Source organism: Oncorhynchus masou, chromosome 24 (assembly GCF_036934945.1).
Source record: "Oncorhynchus masou masou isolate Uvic2021 chromosome 24, UVic_Omas_1.1, whole genome shotgun sequence".
Classification (NCBI taxonomy): domain Eukaryota; kingdom Metazoa; phylum Chordata; class Actinopteri; order Salmoniformes; family Salmonidae; genus Oncorhynchus; species Oncorhynchus masou.
In genome coordinates, this window is record NC_088235.1 from 91,499,869 (window position 1) to 91,520,814 (window position 20,946).

Sequence of the window (20,946 nt, forward strand, 5' to 3'; positions counted from 1 at the left end):
GTTGTTTACTAAACTACTAATTCTGTTTAGCACATGGCCTCACATGTGAATCCTTAAAGAGATGTGTGGCGCTAAAGCTTATGAGGGTGTAGACAAAGTAAAGGTCTCCAGTAGGTGTACCAAAAACATTCATGGGACATTTTCTCAAAAGTGGGGTTACAAGTTAATCAACTTTCAAAGCAGAAATACTTTCTGATTATTCCTCAAATGCAGTGTATGATATACAATTTTGTAGCTCTGAGTCTCTACTTTTATCCAATGTAAAAAACACTATTTAAAATGTTGCTACATAAGACGAGGCGGTCAGACACAAATATCAATGCTGACTGGGAGTGATTTCATAATACAGCCAATCATACTGTGTAGCCTGGCTGGGCCCCATAACCAGCAAAGCATAACAATTCATACTGTACCTGCATCATATGAACATGGCTACACAGCCAATCTATACAGACTTGATCCCAAGCCTTCCATCAATAAATCAAAACATGTGCATAAAGCCATTAGCCTAGTGGAACCAGCCTGATGCTGCATTAACCATTCTATTTGTTCTTCATAATTGTTCTTATTTCTCGTGTGTTTTTTCTACTGATTATTGCATTGTTGGTTTTTGAGTTTGCAAGAAAGGCTTTTCACCGTACTTGTGACATTAAAAACTTTAAACTATCTATCCGGTATAGACAAACACATTACAACTTTAGACCAAAAGATTGTAATTTCACTCCACAGTGAACAAATGTTCTTTGAGAGTGTAAAATGGGCCAGGAGCTCCAGGTGCTTTAACCTTAGTGTGTCTGGGCTACGCTTCAATCTCCTAAACAGATGTGATAAGATTCAACTGGCCCATCTGCTCTGAGATAGGGAAGGCAATAACGCTCCTGCTGGCACACATCACACACTCAGCCTCTACAGACACCACGGCCCCTGGCTGCGAGATCATCCTATTACTGCTATCTCCACTTGTGTGTGTGTGTGTGTGTGTGTGTGAGAGAGCAAGAGATAACTGATCCCATCCTTCCCGACTGCTTTCTGCGATAACACATTTGGCTCGGAGTCGCTCTCTGATGAAAGTCTGAATGCTGATGCTAAAAACTGATAGCGAGGAAGAGGATACTATCTAATACAGCCTAACACCCCCAAAGGTCTGCTTCCCAATCCAGGTCAACAAACTGCAGCTTTGTCCCTCACCTCAATCCCCCTTTTTGGATGTTAGAAAATATGGCTAGTCTGAAGTAGGCTGCATTTGCAAGAGTTTCTGTAGAGACACCAGAAACTCCAAATGATCAACACATTCTGGATTTGCTAATCAGGACATGGTGAGAGATCTGTGGGAATGTGCAGGTGCTTGGTGTAGCCTAAATTCTCCAGATGAAGCCTTCCGTCTGGGGGTCAGAGGGGCCTGCTCTACCCCCTGATGTGCTCAAATTAAACGCTACAGTACCCTCCGTGTCTGAGCTGCTCTTACCCAGCAGAACCAGCAGAACCGTTCCATTAGAACTAAACCTCCCACCTTGCTCAAACAGGGCCTGCTCCATTCCAGATCAACCACCCACTGGGCATGAGCGGGTGACCATTCAGGCAGACAAGAGTTAGAAAATACTGTAAAGCAGAGCTGGCCAACCGTTTTCATAGCCAATGAAAGTATTTTCCTCCTGCAACCACATGAAGAGGCAGAGGAAGAGTGGAACACATGATGTTAGGACTAATCCCTGCCATGTACAACAGCCTCACCATAAGAGGCCAACACGTGCACACCCAATGGCCAGACTGGAGGCAAGCTCCACTGAACCTCTTACTTAATACAAGTCATGTGTTCCCCCATAAACGTAAGCGGTAGGGAGGGTGAAAGAGCGAGAGAATGACTGAGAAAGACTCAGAGAAAAACAATTGAGAGCAAGAGACAGAGAGTGGGTGAGAGAGGGAGGGAGAGAGAATAGTTGAAAGAGACAGAAAGGAGAGAGAGGCAGCACAACACACAAACCTGTTTACCCCCTGTGGGCCAAGATAAATTAACCTAAACATATTATTTACCCTTATTTTACCAGGTAAATTGACTGAGAATATATTCTATTTTACAGCAACATTAGAAACCTTGTTATGAAGTAGATATGATATATTAGAGCCTTGGATAGATAGACATTATAGCAGAACTAGAGTCAGATTAACCCACAACTCTGACCAAAGGAAATGACATGGGCAGAAAGGCCAGCAAGTCAAGCAAACTTTTGCTTAAATTATGAGAAAACAAGAACAGAGGTGACCTAGGTCAGATAAACTTACAAAACCCATTCTCTAGTCTCCGCCTTTCCTATATCCCATGTGCCTACGTGAAATATAATTATAGGCCCAGCCAAGCTGCAACCCTCTTTCAAATCCTAACAATATCTCGCTCCATCCGTATTTAAATCCCAGATAGATTCTCAAAAAACTATTTCCAGGGTCTATAAAATTGAACTATCATATAGTATATGAATCATGTGAAATTGGACTTTTCAACCGAGGTATAATATGTTTGCTATAACGGCTACAGCACAGATGTACTCACTGGGTCTGTACGAGGCAGCCTGGAGCCAGGGTAGGCTGAGAGTCAGGGGTGCGCTGCAGGTTAGTGAGCTCCAGCATGTCCACCTGCACATCAGTGGTGTGTCCTGGCAAAGGCTGCAGCATAGTCAATATCTTCTCCACCAGGCTGTCACCATGGTGACCAGCAGCCCCTGAGGACAAGGAAAAACAGAGATAGATTTAAACCAAAAACAAGCTCCATGTAAACATGAATTAATTATGTATGTAAGGGGAATAGAATATGGAATAAGGAAGTATGACAATCAAATGCCCTTTCTGTGAGGCAGGGAGGTGCAGCAATTAAATAATTCTGACATGTGGAGTGTGAATGTTGCACTCAGGGCTGCAGCTTGGCATGTTTATGGACATCAGTAGTTGTACAAGACTGTTTTGCACCTGTTAGATCCAGTGTCCTGTCGATGAAGACGATGGATGCTTTATTGGGGGCTGTCTTTCTGCGGTTTTTGGCTTGAGGATGATTGGCAAGTTCCCCAGCGATGAGACGGCTCATTGGACCCAAGGCAAAGCTCTCCTCCCGGGTGCTGGTGGACTCAAACATGGAATTAATCGCAGAGGCTAGAGATTTAATTTCAATCTGCAGCTCCGGAGTAAGAGAGTGCAAGTCAACATCAGTCAAACTTCCGAACCTCTTCTTCTCTGGGCGCTTCATATTGATCGTCTCGAGGTCCCGTGGCAGCAGTGGGAACAGGTGCGCGAAGGTGGGCGCGAGAAAGAGCTGTGGTGACACGGGAGCAAAGACCACGGGCGCATGCATGACTTCAGCGGTGTAATTCATATCTCCCATCCATTCGCACAGTTTATCTTCAAACTGCTCGAACACAGGGTTCCCCTCTAATACAGCAGTGACATTGTTAGCGAGGAGGTGTATGGAGTGGGCTACGGTGGTGAAAACGACACAGTACTGAAAATGACTGAGGCCAACTATGTCTTGTATAATGTCCGCTGTTCTTCCTTTGAGCAAAGTGCTCACCACAAACACTGCCTTTGGTTCGTTTTCACCACCGGCTTCGAAGCTCGAAAACTGTTTTAAATTACGAGCACCAGACTCAAATACACTGGTAGCTCCACCGTTCCAGTGAAGACTCTCAGCACACTTGTCGTCCATGAAAACCACCGCTTTCTTTACCTTTGACAACACTATGTCCCACATCTGACCGGGGAAACACGTAAAGACCTCAGTTGGTAACATCGTGGAGATGCTACTGTCGTTTAGACCGACCGAAAAGTACAAGATTTCTATAAAATTGTCAGGCAAACACCATTCCAAAACAACACCAACACATGCGTCTCTTAATGGTGACGTGGCATACCACGTCGCGACAGATATACGTACACATACATATGCTGCACCTGTTTCATTTGGGAATGTTCTGAATTTTCTGTTAATTAAAAACAGAAATTAGGCTGCATTGAGTTTCCTCATATAGAAATATACTAGCCACACTACAGAAAAATACATGTCTTGAGTAAATAAGAAAAACATACAAAATAGATATGCTTAGCATGAAACGTGTGTGTGTGTATTAAAGTAAACTGTCACTATTCTCGACTGATAAAGTGACACGCTGTCCTTTCCGTAATTGTGTTAATTTCACCATTGTAACTAACAGTTTGAAACGTGAAAATCTGTGCTGTGTAAACCTCGAGTTTGGCTAAATAACTGGTATTTCATTGCGATTTATTTTATTTGCTGGAGTAACTGTCAAGTTGTGTGATTCAGAAGAAGTGACTGAATTTGGAGAGACATGTCCGCAGAAGAAAATGACAAAGCTTCTGAGGCAAGCAGGGGCTATGAAGAGGAATAATTGTTATATGGAGGTAGTCAAAACAGATACGACACTATTTAGCTCTCAAATAGTTACATTTTTATAGGGCTAAGTTACCATTCTGTGTCTGGCAAATGATGAGCTGTCAAATTTCTGTTAGCTAGCAAGCTAACCACAACACCAGAAACAGCACGTGCGACAGCGTACCACGTTGACATTGCGATACTTTGGATTGTTTTCTCCTGCTGCTTATTTCCTGTAACTTTTTTTGGTAGGGAGTGAATATGAGAACAATGTCCAGTGAATATTAAATAAAATTACAAGCACAAAGAATAATTGAGTTCAAGCATTTAGATATTTTGAGACTACGGTGATATTGTCTGTTTTGATTTTGAGTGTATGTTGTAAACATGTTGATACTAGCTCTTCTCTTTGATAGATGAGATTGAGGAGAAGGCAGAGGAAGAGGCACCTAATGGTGACAGGTAAAACACCCACTGTTAAACTTCTGTTTGTACATAGCAGACAGTCACCTATTCCATCCTCAATGTATCAATTCCCACTGGGCACAGACATCAATTAAAGTCTATTCAAGGTTGGTTCAAGAACAATGTTAATTCATCCAGTTTGTGCCCAGTGGGTTACCTAGATCTCAAATACACACTTAGCGTACTAGAAAATCAGACGTGGATACTACTAGACTATACTGTCAAATTTTTCCTTTTGTAAAAGACTTATATTCATAATTGTGGTACACAAATATTTTGAGCGACTTAAAGGCTCTGCATAGTCAATTCGAAATCTGCAGTGGCCGTAAGGCATTCGTCCTCTTCAGAAGTCAGTCAGCGCATTCATACTTCTTGCACTTCGTAGAGCAGAGCTTTTGTCAGTTTATTTTTATTTACAGAACCTCCCTACTGTCAACCAATCATGTTAATGTTAATTTTGACCATGAGTGATCACTTACGACAGTAAGCAGTGAACTGATTCAGAATGAGATGGGCTGGTGGCTTCATTCCCCATTATGACCAATTGTGCTTTATTAATGAAGCCTTTAGATATAATGTACTTTTCACTGCTCAATAATGACTGAGCAATATTGTTATCTCTTGGTTGTGTGTGCGTCTGACGCCACTCTGTGCCACGCCTGAAATGTGCAGCCAGTCAAGTGGAACATTAAGAACTATTTGGATGCTCGTTAAATCCTTGGCCGGACAGGCGCTGTTTGTTTGTGAGCGTGGGAAAGTGGATCTAAGGCTCCATTAGATAGGGGCTATGATGGTCGCTGTGTTCGGCTTTGTTAAAGCGTATTGCCTCAGAGTAAACGCTGCGTTTTCAGAATCAAACAGTCTCTCTTTGAGCTGCTCGACCATTACATTTACATTAGGGATTCTTCAAGCAATAGGCTGTCATTTTACTTTCATCCCTTTACAAGGAAATGTACAGTATGCAGTCTGCAGACAAGTTAAGTAATATCCCTGTTTGCAAATCTCTTAACATTCCCCTGTACTCTATTCTTCAAATGTTACAAAAGTCTCAATCTAAACTGACTGTGTTTTTCTCGTGATGTTATCTTTTTTTCACAGTGCAAAGCCCAAGCCGACTGCTGAGGTCCATGAGAATGGAGTAGTGAAGCAGATACTGCTCAGGGTTATGGAGGAGTCAACCTGGGATAAACAACACTCTTCTGTTTTGATGGAAACCCATCATGGATTCCCTCAGAACCCTTCTTGCTACTTGGCATATTCCTCATTAACTGTGTGTTTGATGTATGTAATGCTTTTATGAATGTATGTTGTCTCCATCTTTGTCTTTGTGTTTCTGTAATGCCAGGATACAGGTCAGGAAGACCAAGAAAGTGACAGCGACAATGAGGATGATGATGATGATGATGATGACGACGTGTGTAACCATTGGAGCCCGGTCTCAGCCGTTCAGGTGAGAGTCTAGACAAAGCAATGTGTTAAATACAGCAGTGTGTTACAGTCCTGCAATCTGGATTAGTTTTGAAGATCCAATTTGAGTTGAAAAGAACATTATATATCAGACCCTGTACACTGTCAGATGGAAAAACCTTTTGAAGAGAGCTTTTTTTCACCTGACTGTCAGCGCGACAGACGTCAGTTGCTGTTGCCTCTCCTTTCTCAGATAATTTTATGAGTCATGATTATGGTTCCATGTTACAGTATGCATATTTGGCAGCATGCCTTATTCTCCTCACCCCATGTCACTTTCAGGGTTCTTCAAAGCACATTGCCCAGAGTCATGGAGGCAGCATGTCTCTCAGTGTGTGTCCCCTTGGTGGTGATGATGATAACGGTGTGTGTTTTTGTTTTTCTTTCTTTCAGTGTGTAGTGCCTTTGGATCCACGCCTGTTAATCTCATAATTAAGGCTGCAGGGAGAACACATGCATCAGGTAAACACTCCTCACCTAGGCCACATACAGTGGGGCAAAAAAAGTATTTAGTCAGCCACCAATTGTGCAAGTTCTCCCACTTAAAAAGATGAGATAGGCCTGTAATTTTCATCATAGGTACACTTCAACTATGACAGACAAAATGAGTTTAAAAAATCCAGAAAAATCACATTGTAGTATTTTTAATGAATGTATTTGCAAATTATGGTGGAAAATAAGTATTTGGTCAATAAACCTTTGTTATCTCAATACTTTGTTATATACCCTTTGTTGGCAATGACAGAGGTCAAACATTTTCTTCACAAGGTTTTCACACACTGTTGCTGGTATTCTGGCCCATTCCTCCATGCAGATCTCCTCTAGAGCAGTGATGTTTTGGGGCTGTTGATGGGCAACACAGACGTTCAACTCCCTCCAAAGATTTTCTATGGGGTTGAGATCTGAAGACTGGCTAGGCCACTCCAGGACCTTGAAATGCTTCTTACGAAGCCACTCCTTCGTTGCCCGGGCGGTGTGTTTGGGATCATTGTCATGCTGAAGACCCAGCCACGTTTCATCTTCAATGCCCTTGCTGATGGAAGGAGGTTTTCACTCAAAATCTCACGATACATGGCCCCATTCATTCTTTCCTTTACACGGATCAGTCGTCCTGGTCCCTTTGCAGAAAAACAGCCCCAAAGCATGATGTTTCCACCCCCATGCTTCACAGTAGTTATGGTGTTCTATGGATGCAACTCAGCATTCTTTGTCCTCCAAACACGACGAGTTGAGTTTTTACCAAAAAGTTATATTTTGTTTTCATCTGACCATATGACATTCTCCCAATCTTCTTCTGGATCATCCAAATGCTCTCTAGCAAACTTCAGACGGGCCTGGACATGTACTGTCTTAAGCAGGGGGACACGTCTGGCACTGCAGGATTTGAGTCCCTGGCGGCGTAGTGTGTTACTGATGGTAGGCTTTGTTACTTTGGTCCCAGCTCTCTGCAGGTCATTCACTAGGTCCCCCTGTGTGGTTCTGGGATTTTTGCTCACCGTTCTTGTGATCATTTTGACCCCACGGGGTGAGATCTTGTGTGGAGCCCCAGATCGTGGGAGATTATCAGTGGTCTTGTATGTCTTCCATTTCCTAATAATTGCTCCCACAGTTGATTTCTTCAAACCAAGCTGCTTACCTATTGCAGATTCAGTTTTCCCAGCCTGGTGCAGGTCTACAATTTTGTTTCTGGTGTCCTTTGACAGCTCTTTGGTCTTGGCCATAGTGGAGTTTGGAGTGTGACTGTTTGAGGTTGTGGACAGGTGTATTTTATACTGATAACAAGTTCAAACAGGTGTCATTAATACAGGTAACGAGTGGAAGACAGAGGAGCCTCTTAAAGAAGAAGTTACAGGTCTGTGAGAGCCATAAATCTTGCTTGTTTGTAGGTGACCAAATACTTATTTTCCACCATAATTTGCAAATTCATTCATTCTGGATCTTTTTTCCTCATTTTGTCTGTCATAGTTGAAGTGTACCTATGATGAAAATTACAGGCCTCTCTCAGCTTTTTAAGTGGGAGAACTTACACAATTGGTGGCTGACTAAATACTTTTTTGCCCTACTGTAGGTCATGTATGTGTCAGTGCATGCTTGTTCCGCGTTCACCTGCTAGTCGGAAATGTCAGAGTTTCCTAATTCCGACTAGCACGTGAATGTGGCATTATTTACCCATCCAGACCCTCATTAATTGTAGTGGCAAGAGTGTGAAGTGAATGTGTCACTGACTGTGTGTCCTGTCATCTCTGTTGCAGTTTGCCCCAAAGCCAAAGGAGTGGACGTGGATGCACAGGGTAGTGTTAACGGAATCCCTGTGTTGGAGGTCGACGTGGAGTCTTTTGAGGAAAAGCCATGGAGAAAGCATGGTAAGTGGTGTGTGTGTTGGTTGGTGTGAAGCAGGGTTTCCGCCTGTAATAGCTGGCTTTTGGCCGATTTAAAAATAAATTAAACAAAAATATAATAATAATAGAAAAAACAATAAATAAAATTGATGCTGGCCAATTGTGCCCTCCCCTTCCAAATTTTTTTTATTTTGAAATAATGCTTTTGACTGGTCATGCTTATCGGTCTCTAGGATAATTAGCATAATTGAGTGGAATTAAATTGCAGTGTGTATATTCATTATGCATCTTATTTATCGCACACACACACACAGCATACAGATACAGAGCCCTTAAACAGAAAATCTGTCAGACAGCACGAGAGCTGAGAGTTTCTGCTACAGCTCTTCAAACAGCTAAGTCGTTGCTGCTGGAGTGAAACATGCTTTTATAATCCCAGTCATTGCTCAACATTTCTAAATGAAATCGCGTGTTAAACGTTTTGATGGCCACGATTAAAATTAGCTTTTTTTTTTCTTTTTCTCCACTGGTAATTGAAGCGCGCTTCCCATTTGCCATTCAAATGCATAGGCAACAGAAGGCAGGATTCATTAGCACGTTAGCACATCACACATCACTTTGTAATTACCTGGAGGCAGTATCCATTTTGAAAACATACTTAATTGTTTGAAACCTGAACGTTTTACTACACATTATGAGGCGTGTCTTACCTTGCTTCAAAGTAGCCTAGCAAAAATCTGACCATATCTGTGGAGGCAATTATTTAATAAAGATTTCCATATGCCATTGAAACCGGAAGACTAGTTCTCTCATGTTCTACTGGTTTTCTTTCATTGTCCAGTAGCCAAAGCACAATTATATTCATATTAGCAACCCATGCTAGTTGTTACATCTTTATATCTCCCCTCTTTCTAAATTTCTAACGGATATTTTAATCTCTGAAAACGCTTGCATCTGCGGTGTGCTTTTGACAAAGTTGTTTTCCTGCTAATTGCATTATGGAACAAACATTTGTGCAGAGCCTACTGCCTTGTGTGTATTGTTGCGCTCATATTGTGAAGAAATAGTTTATCAACATTTTAAGCTAAATGTTCTGATCTGTTGCATCAAACTCACTGCTTTTCAAAGTTTTTTTTGTAGCCTAGGCCCACTGGTTGTATGAATTTGGGATCTATCATCCTACAACTAGCCCAGAGTCTGTTCGGAAAAGGCCATTTCTTTCTCGACAGTCTGACCAATCGAATCGGTACACTTTTCTACTATGGAGGATAGTAGATTAGCTGAGAAAGTAAATGTGGACTGTTATTCCATCATCTTCAAAGTGCACATCAGAATTCAGTAAGAATGACACACGTTGTTGCATCCTTGACTTGCATGTCCTGTTAAGATGAATTACCATAATCTAAATGTGATTTCTGTCATTCTGAGCAATGTGGGTTGATGCCCAATGCATATGGTTCTGATACATTTCTCAAATATCCAGTAAATTAAAATGCTGTCAGACAAATGTCCAGGGTCACATCGGAAACCCTGGAGTGAGATTATGTATGTGCGTGTTCTGTTGCAGGTGTAAACTCAGGCCTGGCTGATGAATGGTCTGTGATACGGTCTGTTCAGCTTTTGGTTGTGTTTGTGTTTAGACTCGCACTTCTTGGACTACTTTAACTATGGCTTTAACGAGGACTCCTGGAAAGCCTACTGTGAGAACCAGAGGAGACTACGCATGGGGTATAAGGTCATGAACCACACGTCAGCCACTAAACTCATGGTAAAACATGTCATTCTTTTTGGACCTGGATACAAGATTATGCATTATCACAATATAAGTACAATAATTGTTACCATTAAATAAACATTCTCATGCTTTGACGTTGCTGACGCTGTGTGAGTGAGTTGTTCTTCCTCTTAGGTCCAGGAATGGGACCTTCCCTGCTTTAGATCTGACTACTCCTCCCCCAGCAACCACTACAAATCAGCCTTGTCCAGGTAGGTACCTTGATTTGTCCCCCTCTCCCCCACTGTATGTATCACAGCAGCTGTGGCATGAATAACCATACTACACATGTCTGTGGTAACCACTACCAGCCGGTCATCACTGCCTCACTTCACTGGTCACTGCCACCTGGAATCCATCAGGGTGTTCAATGGGTCAAGTTTGTATTGGTCAGTGGTACCTGTGTCTGAGGTAATGGTCTTACCAAACACATTACATCCGGAAATGTTTTGAAGAGATAATTCATGGAAGGTGTGTTAAGGTATGTCACTTAACTATTAAATGGCTAGAAATAAAGGTAGAGGTGCTGCGAGCGTTGCTTAGTTAAACTGCTCTGTTCCCTCTAATGAAGTCCTCATGTGCACCACCTTCCGTCACGTTCCCGTTAACGGCCACCTGTGAAGGGAAGTTTTTAGCATTGGGGCAGGCAGAGCCCTGCGGGGAGCTGTTTTTAGTGTGTGAAGACTGGGGCCCTGGAGTTTTACTGCTCAATTACATGGGCCAATCATTTACGGGCTTGAGCCCGTAGCAGCAGACGTTAGCAGACTGTGTTCGTAAACACTCCTGTCCTCTCAGCCCCATGGACTCATTCTGGTTCCACTCAGGCACCAGGTGCTCTACACCTCATAAGGAAGAGTGATGGACACACTCCTCCACCCCTCCACTCCTTCTTGCTTTCCCTCTGGCTCTGACCCTCTCCTCTCCTACTTTCTTGCTCGCTCCCTCCAATCCTGTCTCCTGTGAGTTTAGCAGGGTTCATGTCAGGGTGGTCCAGACTACAGACTGAGGGGGATAAGGGTGATTAACACAGGCCACTTAAGTAAAGGTCCGTCTCTATATGATACCCCCCTCCCTCAGCAAGGTTCCCCTCAGGGGAGGGGATGTGAGTCTGAGCGTTACTCAGCGGTCACGCTTCTCCCTTTCTCAGTGACACGACCGACAGAAGTTAAGCAGAAAGTCCAAGCATGACAAACACAAATACACACAGCATTGTGCAGCGGATGAAATGTTAAATAAGGCCTCCCTACACTACAGACCCTCTCGCTCCCTCTATTTAGCTGTGAGAATGAACGCTGGTGGCTCCGGAAGGGTCAACGTTCAAACATAGATGGTTTAGTATGAAGATGTGTAGAAACTGCTTCTCCAATAGAAATCCCAGGTCATGCTTGTAGGCGATGTCATGGCGATGTTCGGCTAGCTAAGCTAATGCATAGAAATACGTCATTGGTTCTAACGGTCGTCTCACTCCGAACTGCGCATGTACAGGCTGTCAAATCAAAGGCACTCCTTTGATTATAAAGTTGTTTTTCACAAGGTTGGAGTAATAACATGTTCAGCTACTTAAGACATTGGCTTAAGTCTGTTGTGCCATTAAATTTAGAGAAAATTAACAACTAAGGAATAATTTTTCACTTCTCTCATTGACCTCTCAAAACCTCTGTCTGCTTTGCAAGCATTCCCAGAAGTCTTGCATTGTTGGGCCACTGGGTTTGGAAACTTTGTGGTGCAAACTTGATGCTTGTTTGGAGGAGCACATATTGTGTTGTATTGCATTCTCTCCACATTTCCTCAAATCAAATCTAATTTTATTATTTTGGGGTGGCAGGGTAGCCTTGTGGTTAGAGCGTTGGACTAGTAACCGAAAGGTTGCACGTTCATATCCCCGAACTGACAAGGTACAAATCTGTCGTTCTGCCCCTGAACAGGCAGTTAACCCACTGTTCCTAGGCCGTTATTGAAAATAAGAATTTGTTCTTAACTGACTTGCCTCGTTAAATGAAGGTAAAATTAAAAATAAAAATTGGTTGCATACACATATTCAGCAGATGTTATTGTGGGTGTAGCAAAATGCTTGTGTTCCTAGCTCTAACAATGCAGTAATATATAACAATACACACATCTAAAAGTAATAGAATGGAATTAAGAAATAACAAAGAATCCAATTCAGGAAAGTTGTTTTTCTGGTCGTAATGCTGGTGAGCTACCGACTCTGATATCCAAAAGTCCTTTCTGGCTGTTTGTAATAATTCAAAGAATGTTCTTGGCTAATAACGTGAGAAATAACACACACACACACACACACACACACACAAATACTGCAAAGATGTTTAGGAGCCTGACTGTGTCCAGCGTAAGGGAGGGTTAGTGTGGGCCTGTCTTCTCTGTCACATTTTAAATCCATGTATCTTTGAGAAAGTAGATGAAGAAGTGACATGAGTATTGGCTTCTGGTTAAGCTGCTCTGTTTTATATTTATTTGATATTAGGGTGCTTTTAGAGGCCAGATGGAGTGACTTCTGGTTGATGCAGTCTTTATGCTTTTGCCTTATAATGTTTATTTCAGATTAAATCCTAGTTACCGAAAAGGGGTTAGTGTCCCATCTGTGTCTGGGGAGGGGGGGGGGGGGATTTGGGGACATGTTAGCAGAGTGCAGTGAGAAGAAGACCCAGTTAAAGAAGGTAATGCGTTAATGAACCTGGAAGAGTGTGATGGGGGTCACAGGCATTAGATAATATACTGTATATACACTGAGTGTACAAAACTTTAGCAACACCTTCCTAACATTGACATTTCCCCCCGTTTACCCTCGCAACAGCCTCAGTTCGTTGGGGAATGGTCTCTACAAGGTGTCGAACGCGTTCCACAGGGATGCTGGCCCATGTTGACACTTCCCACAGTTGTGTCAATTTGGCTGGTAGTGGATCTCTACTCCAAATAGCTTGTTCCATCTCATCCCCCAGATGCTAAATTGGATTGAGATCTGGTGACTGCGCAGGCCACTGCTGTAAGCTGAATTCACTGCCATGTTCGTGGAACCATTCCTGTACAATCCTAGCCTTGTGGCATGCGGCATTATCCTGCAGAAAAAAAAACGAGTTGCAGATGGATACACTGCTGCCATGAAGGGATGCACCTGATTGGCAATGATGTTCAGATATTCTGTGGCATTCAAATGTTGCTCCACCTTTATCAAAGGGCCCAATGTGGGTCATGAAAACACACCCCACACCATCACACCACCACCACCAGCCTGCAATGTTGAAACGCGGCATGACGGATGCATGCTTACCGCACCAATAGGTCCACAGACGACGCAATCACACTGCACACTGCCCTAACCCATCTGAACTAGAAGAATAAATATGTAAGAATGCTGTTCATCGATTACAGCTCAGCATTTAACACCACAATACCCTCCAAACTCGTCATTAAGCTCGAGATCCTTGGTCTCGACCCCGCCCTGCGCAACTGGGTTCTGGATTTTCTGGCGGGCCGCCCCCCAAGGTGGTGAAGGTAGAAAACAACATCTCCACCCCGCTGATCCTCAACACTGGGGCCCCTTAAGGGTGCGTTCTCAGCCCTCTCCTGTACTCCCTGTTCACCCATGACTGTGTGGCCATGTACGCCTCCAACTCAATCATCAAGTTTGAAGACGACACTACAGTGGTAGACTTGATTACCAACAACGACGAGACGGCCTACTGGAGAAGGTGGATAGTTTTAATTTCCTCGGCACACACATCACAATCTGAAATGGTCCACCCACACAGACAGCGTGGTGAAGAAGGCGCAACAGCACCTCTTCAACCTCAGGAGGCTGAAGAAATTTGGCTTGTCACCAAAAACACTCACAAACCTTTACAGATGCACAATCGAGAGCATCCTGTTGGGCTGTATCACCGCCTGGTGTGGCAACTGCTCCACCAACAACCGTAAGGCTCTCCAGAGGGTAGTGAGGTCTGCACAACGCATCACCGGGGGCAAACTTCCTGCCCTCCAGGACACCTACACCACCCAATGTCACAGGAATGCCAAAAAGATCATCAAGGACAACAACCACCCGAGCCACTGCATGTTCACCCCGCTATCATCCAGAAGGCGAGGTCAGTACAGGTGCATCAAAGCTGGGACCGAGAGGCTGAAAAACAGCTTCTATCTCAAGGCCATCAGACTGTTAAACAGCCATCATTAACATACTGACTCAAATCTCTAGCCACTTTTATAATAAAAAAATGGATGTAATAAATGCATCACTAGTCACTTTAAACAATGCCACTTTATGGAATTGTTTACATAACCTACATTACTCATCTCATATGTGCATACTGTAGTTGTTGTGAAATTGTTAGATTACTTGTTAGATATTACTGCACGGTCGGATCTAGAAGCACAAGCATTTCGCTACACTCACATTAACATCTGCTAACCATGTGTATGTGACCAATAAAATTTGATTTGAGGTACTCGTGGTTTTCTCCATACCCTAGTCCTCCCATCAGTGTGAAATAGCAGGAACCGGGATTCATCAAACCAGGCAATATTTTTCCAATTCTTCAGTGTCTAGTGTTTTTTTGTTCATTTGGCCACAGTTTCTTGTTTTTTGCTGAAAGAAGTGGAACTCTGTAAGGTCATCGGCTCTCATACCCCATTCATGTCAAGGTACGAAGAGTATATTTTATGGATCTTTAGGCACCAATGTTGTACTGGACTGTCAGTCGACTAACTGTAGCCAGTCTGTTTCTCTGCACAATTTGTGTCAGCCTCCTTTGTCCTCTTTCATCCCCTGTTTTTGACCACTAGCCTGATGTTGGCTGGATGTCCTTTGGATGGTGGACCATTCTTGATATACACGGGAAACTTTTGATTGTGATAAACCCATCAGCATTGCCGTTCTTGACACACTCAAACCGGTGTGCCTGGGACCTACTACCAAACCCCGTTCAAAGGCACTTTAAATCTTTTGTCTTGCCCATTCACCCTCTGAATGGCACACATACACAGTCCATGTCTCAAATGTCTCAAGGCTTAAAAATATTTTTTTTAACCTATCACCTCCCTTTCATCTACACTGACATCAATAAGTCATCAGAGCTTTCACCTGGATTCACCTGGTCAGTCTATGTCATAGAAAGAGCAGGTGTATTTAATGTTTTGTACACACGGTGTGTGTGTGTGTATGTATGTATAGACTGAACAAAAATATTAATGCAACATGCAGCAATTTCAATGATTTCACTGAGTTACAGTTCATATAAGGTGAAGGGTTAATTGAAATACATTCATTAGTGCCTAATCTATGGATTTCACATGAATGGGCAGGGGCGCAGCCATGGGTGGGCTTAGGAGGGCATAGGCCCACCTACTTGGGAGCCAGGCTCAGCCAATCAGAATGAGACATCTGTGGCATTGTGTTGTGTGACAAAACTGCTAATTTTAGAGTGGTCTTTTATTGTCCGCAGCACAAGGTGCATATGTGTAATGATCATGCTGTTAAATCAGCTTCTTGATACATATGCCACACTTGTCAGGTGGCTTTATTTTATCTTGACAAAGGAGAAATGCTCACTGACAGGGATGTAAACAAATGCACAAAATGTGGGAGAAATACATTTTTGTACGTATGGAGAATATCTGGAATATTTTATTTCATCTCATGAAACATGGAGAAAGGGGGATACCTAGTCATATGTACAACTGAATCAGAGAGGTGCGGGGGGCTGCCTTAATCGAGAGCCACGTCATCGGCGCCCAGGGAACAGTGGGTTAACTGCCTTACTTAGGGGCAGAACGACAGATATTTACCTTGTCAGCTCTGGGATTCGATCCAGCAACCTTTCAGTTACTGGCCCAATGCTCCTACCCGCCAGGCTACCTGCCACCAACAATTTACATGTTGTGTTTTATATATTTTTCAATATATATATTTAAGGCAAATGTCTTACTTCTTATACCACATCAGGATGTTACCCATACACTGGTAAACAGATCACATCCTGAGATTTAAACCATGTACAAAACAAGAGATTTACGCAAACTTGCATACCTTTTTATGCATGATCTATGCACAGAGACATATTGTGTTGGGTTTTTTGTATGTTTACTCTGTTCTACTCTGGCCAGTAGAAAGACAAGCGGCACCACCAATGTTATTGGAGGACAAACTGGAACCATCAACTGGGTAGAGGAACAGAGACGTCACAATATAGAAGGAAATAACATCCAGGTTTGTGTGTCTGTGTTATTCTAAACTACACCTCGTCTTTCCTCTTGATTAATCTAGTAAATGTGCTTACCTAGTCTGAGCTTTGTTTTTGTGTGTCTGTGTGTGTGTGCATGCATTACAGGTGCTTTCCAAGCCATCTGACGCTGAGCCTGCTCCCACTAAGATACCCCCCTTCTTCCCCCCGCCTCCTTTCCCGCCTCCACCCTACAATGTCAACTCCGCCCCTCCACTCATTCCTCCACCACGTAAATTACCTCAGCCCCTCACAGACAAACGCACACAAACATTGCTCTCTGTTTGTGTGCCCTCTGTTCAGCAGAATAGTTATGCAATATAAATGGAAAGGTTATGGATTGAATAATGACACTGCTTGAAGGTCGTGGGTCAGACAGACAGACTGGTGAGAGTCACTCTCGTGACATCACGGGATGTCATGGAAAAATGGCGTTCAACTATGACACTCTATCTCTTCCCCTCTCTCCCTCTCTCTATCTTTCTCATAACAGTAATGTATCTCAACAATCGATACCTCGAATATCCTTCAACTCTTGTCAATGTAAAAAGGGCCTTACTTTCATTGTGTGGGTGCATCATTAGTACAGTTGAGGGGTTTGAGGGACCAGATGAAAGTGTAACCCAGAGAGTTGCAGGTGTAAATCCCATGCTGGGAACCCATGAAGGACAGGCACCATAAGTGGTAATAAATAACACTGCATGTTGAAGGACATGTTTAGGATTTGGAGGTGAATGCAGATGGGTTAACATAAACATGTGAGTGTGTGTACATTTGTGTGCACATGGTCATGAGTGTGCACTCTATGGGTGAGTGTCTTTTTCCCCAGGTGTGTGTAATTCTCTCCAGGTGTGTGGGTGCCAGTGCTGTCAGTCTGTCGGACTTCCTCCTCATCGCCTGATGAATATGAGGCAGAGGGCAGGAAGTCCCCCCCTGGCCTGAGCTCACAGCTGAGCGCAGGCTGCCATCGCTTCATCTTCAAAGATTCCAAAATAGCACCCCTCACACACTCCCAGCACCCCCTAAGTTCAATGAGCCTGGTACCGACATGTTGTTCAACCTGTGCCAAATATCCTAATACAACCAAAATATCAAACATCCTGTCGACCCGGCAAACCTGGCTTTCCTTCTTTAAGTTACAGGCTCTGCCTCCTTTTGTGATGCAAATGTTCAACATGATAAAAATAGCTCCTGGAAGAAAAGAAAAGTGCAGAGCCAGCAGATTGGAGGGAGAGAGAGAGAGCTTTGTTACTCTTGGTACAGTAGGGTCACATTAGTGGTGTAGTATTATTGCTTGATAGGGCCAGGTTTTAGTGTGGGGTTGTATTGTCATTGCAGGCCAGTCTGTGTAGTGAAGCACTAAGGGATGTTGTCTGGAGCTCTAGTGTAGAACTGGTGGTACTGTTGAGTGTAGTTTGGCACATACATTGTGGTTAGTTTGACACCTGTACTGACTGATATGGCTGTGACGGTCTTGGAATTTGAGGTTACGGTAATTGGCCAGGCCAATGTACAGACACCAATATAATCGTTCAAGGAAATGCATATGCTTCCTAATAAAAACTATTTGTAACAAGCCATTACACTTCGTTATCATCATGGCGTTTCATTACTATTATTCAGGTTATTACTTTTAAATATGAATCAACAAATTAAGAAATGCCAGGTTGGGGAGGATCTGTGGGATTTTTGTATCGACACAACATCAGCGGAGTCAAAATAAAGATATTCCTACCTTGTCTGTTGGCTTTTCTGCATATATACACAATCAATCAGTCAAATCAAATGTATTTATAAAGCCCTTTTTACATCAGCCGATGTCACAAAGTGCTATACAGAAAGCCAGCTATCGATCAAAAGTTTGGGGTCACTTAGAAATGTCCTTGTTTTTGGAAGAAAAGCACATTTTTGTCCATTAAAATAACATCAAATTGATCAGAATAACAGTGTAGACATTGTTAATGTTGTAAATGACAATTGTAGCTGGAAACAGCAGATTTTTAATGGAATATCTAAATAGGCGTACAGAGGCCCATTATCAGCAACCATCGCTCCTGCTTCCAATGGCACGTTGTGTTAGCTAATCCAAGTTTATCATTTTAGAAGGCTAATTGATCATTAGAAAACCCTTTTGCAATTATGTTAGCACAGCTGACAACTGTTCTGATTAAAGAAGCAATAAAACTGGCCTTCTTTAGAATAGTTGAGTATCTGGAGCATCAGAATTTGTGGGGTCGATTACAGGCTCAAAATGGCCAGAAACAAATAACTTTCTTCTGAAACTCATCAGTCTATTCTTGTTCTGAGAAATGAAGGCTATTCCATGTGAGAAATTGCCAAGAAACTGAAGATCTTGTACAATGCTGTGAACTACTCCTTTCACAGAACAGTGAAAAATAGCTCTAACCACAATAGAAAGAGGAGTGGGAGGCCCCGGTGCCCAACTGAGCAAGAGGACAAGTACATTAGAGTGTCTAGTTTGAGAAACAGATGCCTCACAAGTCCTCAACTGGCAGCTTCAATAAATAGTACCTGCAAAACAACAGTCTCAACGTCAACAGTGTACAGTCGTGGCCAAAAGTTTTGAGAATGACACAAATATTAATTTTCACAAAGTCTGCTGCTTCAGTTTGTATGATGGCAATTTGCATATACTCCATAATGTTATGAAGAGTGATCAGATGAATTTCAATTAATTACAAAATCCCTCTTTGCCATGCAAATGAACTGAATCCCCCAAAAAACATTTCCACTGCATTTCAGCCCTGCCACAAAAGGACCAGCTGACATCATGTCAGTGATTCTCTCGTTAACACAGGTGTGAGTGTTGACGAGGACAAGGCTGGAGATCACTCTGTCATGTTGATTGAGTTCAAATAACAGACTGGAAGCTTCAAAAGGAGGTTGGTGCTTGGAATCATTGTTCTTCCTCTGTTTATCATGGTTACCTGCAAGGAAACACGTGCTGTCATCATTGCTTTGCACAAAAAGGGCTTCACAGGCAAGTATATTGCTGCCAGTAAGATTGCACCTAAATCAACCATTTATCGGATCATCAAGAACTTCAAGGAGAGCGGTTCAATTGTTGTGAAGAGGGCTTCAGGGCGCCCAAGAAAGTTCAGCAAGCGCCAGGAGCGTCTCCTAAAGTTGATTCAGCTGCGGGATCGGGATACCACTAGTAAAGAGCTTGCTCAGGAATGGCAGCAGGCAGGTGTGAGTGCATCTGCACACACAGTGAGGCGAAGACTTTTTGAGGATGGCCTGGTGTCAAGAAGGGCAGCAAAGAAGCCACTTCTCTCCAGGAAAAACATCAGGGACAGACTGATATTCTACAAAAGGTACAGGGATTGGACTTCTGAGGACTGGGGTAAAGTCATTTTCTCTAATGAATCAGCTTTCCTATTGTTTGGGGCATCCGGAAAAAAGCTTGTCCGGAGAAGACAAGGTGAGCGCTACCATCAGTCCTGTGTCATGCCAACAGTAAAGCATCCTGAGACCATTCATGTGTGGGGTTGCTTCTCAGCCAATGAAGTGGGCTCACTCACAATTTTGCCTAAGAACACAGCCATGAATAAAGAATGGTACCAACACATCCTCCGAGAGCAACGTCTCCCAACCATCCAGGAACAGTTTGGTGACGAACAATGCCTTTTCCAGCATGATGGAGCACCTTGCCATAAGGAAAAAATGATAAATAAGTCGCTCAGGGAACAAAACATCGATATTTTGGGTCCATGGCCAGGAAACTCCCCAGACCTTAATCCCATTGAGAAATTGTGGTCAATCCTCAAGAGGCGGGTGGACAAACAAAACCCCACAAATTCTGACAAACTCCAATATTGATTATGCAAGAATTGGCTGCCATCAGTCAGGATGGGACCCAGAAGTTAATTGACAGCATGCCAGGACGGATTGCAGAGGTCTTGAAAAAGAAGGGTCAACACTGCAAATATTAGCTCTTTTAAATATTAACTCTTTGCATCAACTTCATGTAATTGTCAATAAAAGCATTTGACACTTATGAAATGCTTGTACTTCAGTATTCCATAGTAACATCTGACAAAAATATCTAAAGACACTGAAGCAGCAAATTTTTATGAAAAATAATATTTGTGTCATTTTCAAAACTTTTGGCCACGACTGCTAACAAAACTGCTAATAGAGGCGACTCTGGGATGCTGGCCTTCTAGGCAGAGTTGCAAATAAAAAGCCATATCTCATACTGGCCAATAAAAATTAAAGATTAAGATGGGCAAAAGAACAGATACTGGACAGAGGAAGATTGGAAAAAAG

General features: G+C 42.9%; 2 protein-coding genes across 9 annotated transcripts in view; one reads left to right on the forward strand and one right to left on the reverse strand.

Moving 5' to 3' along the window:
• Window positions 1-3,883, reverse strand: part of LOC135513012 (sec1 family domain-containing protein 2-like) — a 189,575-nt gene extending 185,692 nt beyond the window's left edge. The window contains exons 1-2 of the mRNA XM_064935638.1: window positions 2,959-3,883; window positions 2,546-2,714 (exon numbers count right to left, since the gene is read on the reverse strand). Of these exons, the coding sequence (XP_064791710.1) occupies window positions 2,546-2,714; window positions 2,959-3,772 (983 nt within the window). The 5' untranslated portion in view covers window positions 3,773-3,883. The remainder of the gene's footprint in view (window positions 1-2,545; window positions 2,715-2,958) is intronic.
• LOC135513016 (pre-mRNA 3'-end-processing factor FIP1-like) overlaps window positions 1-18,392 on the forward strand; it is an 88,747-nt gene extending 70,355 nt beyond the window's left edge. Inside the window, exons 1-9 of one of the 8 annotated variants that reach the window (XM_064935644.1) lie at window positions 4,055-4,401; window positions 4,789-4,834; window positions 5,936-6,287; window positions 6,698-6,766; window positions 8,557-8,667; window positions 10,284-10,411; window positions 10,553-10,629; window positions 16,538-16,640; window positions 16,762-18,392. In XM_064935644.1, coding sequence (XP_064791716.1) covers window positions 10,367-10,411; window positions 10,553-10,629; window positions 16,538-16,640; window positions 16,762-16,977 — 441 coding nt within the window. In that variant the 5' untranslated portion in view covers window positions 4,055-4,401; window positions 4,789-4,834; window positions 5,936-6,287; ... (1 more) ...; window positions 8,557-8,667; window positions 10,284-10,366 and the 3' untranslated portion in view covers window positions 16,978-18,392. Of the gene's footprint in view, window positions 1-4,054; window positions 4,402-4,538; window positions 4,621-4,788; window positions 4,835-5,538; window positions 6,288-6,697; window positions 6,767-8,111; window positions 8,157-8,556; window positions 8,668-10,283; window positions 10,412-10,552; window positions 10,630-16,537; window positions 16,641-16,761 lie in introns of those variants that run through there. The other 7 variants (XM_064935646.1, XM_064935645.1, XM_064935643.1 and 4 more) reach the window with 7 other exon arrangements.
• Window positions 18,393-20,946: the final 2,554 nt, after the last annotated feature.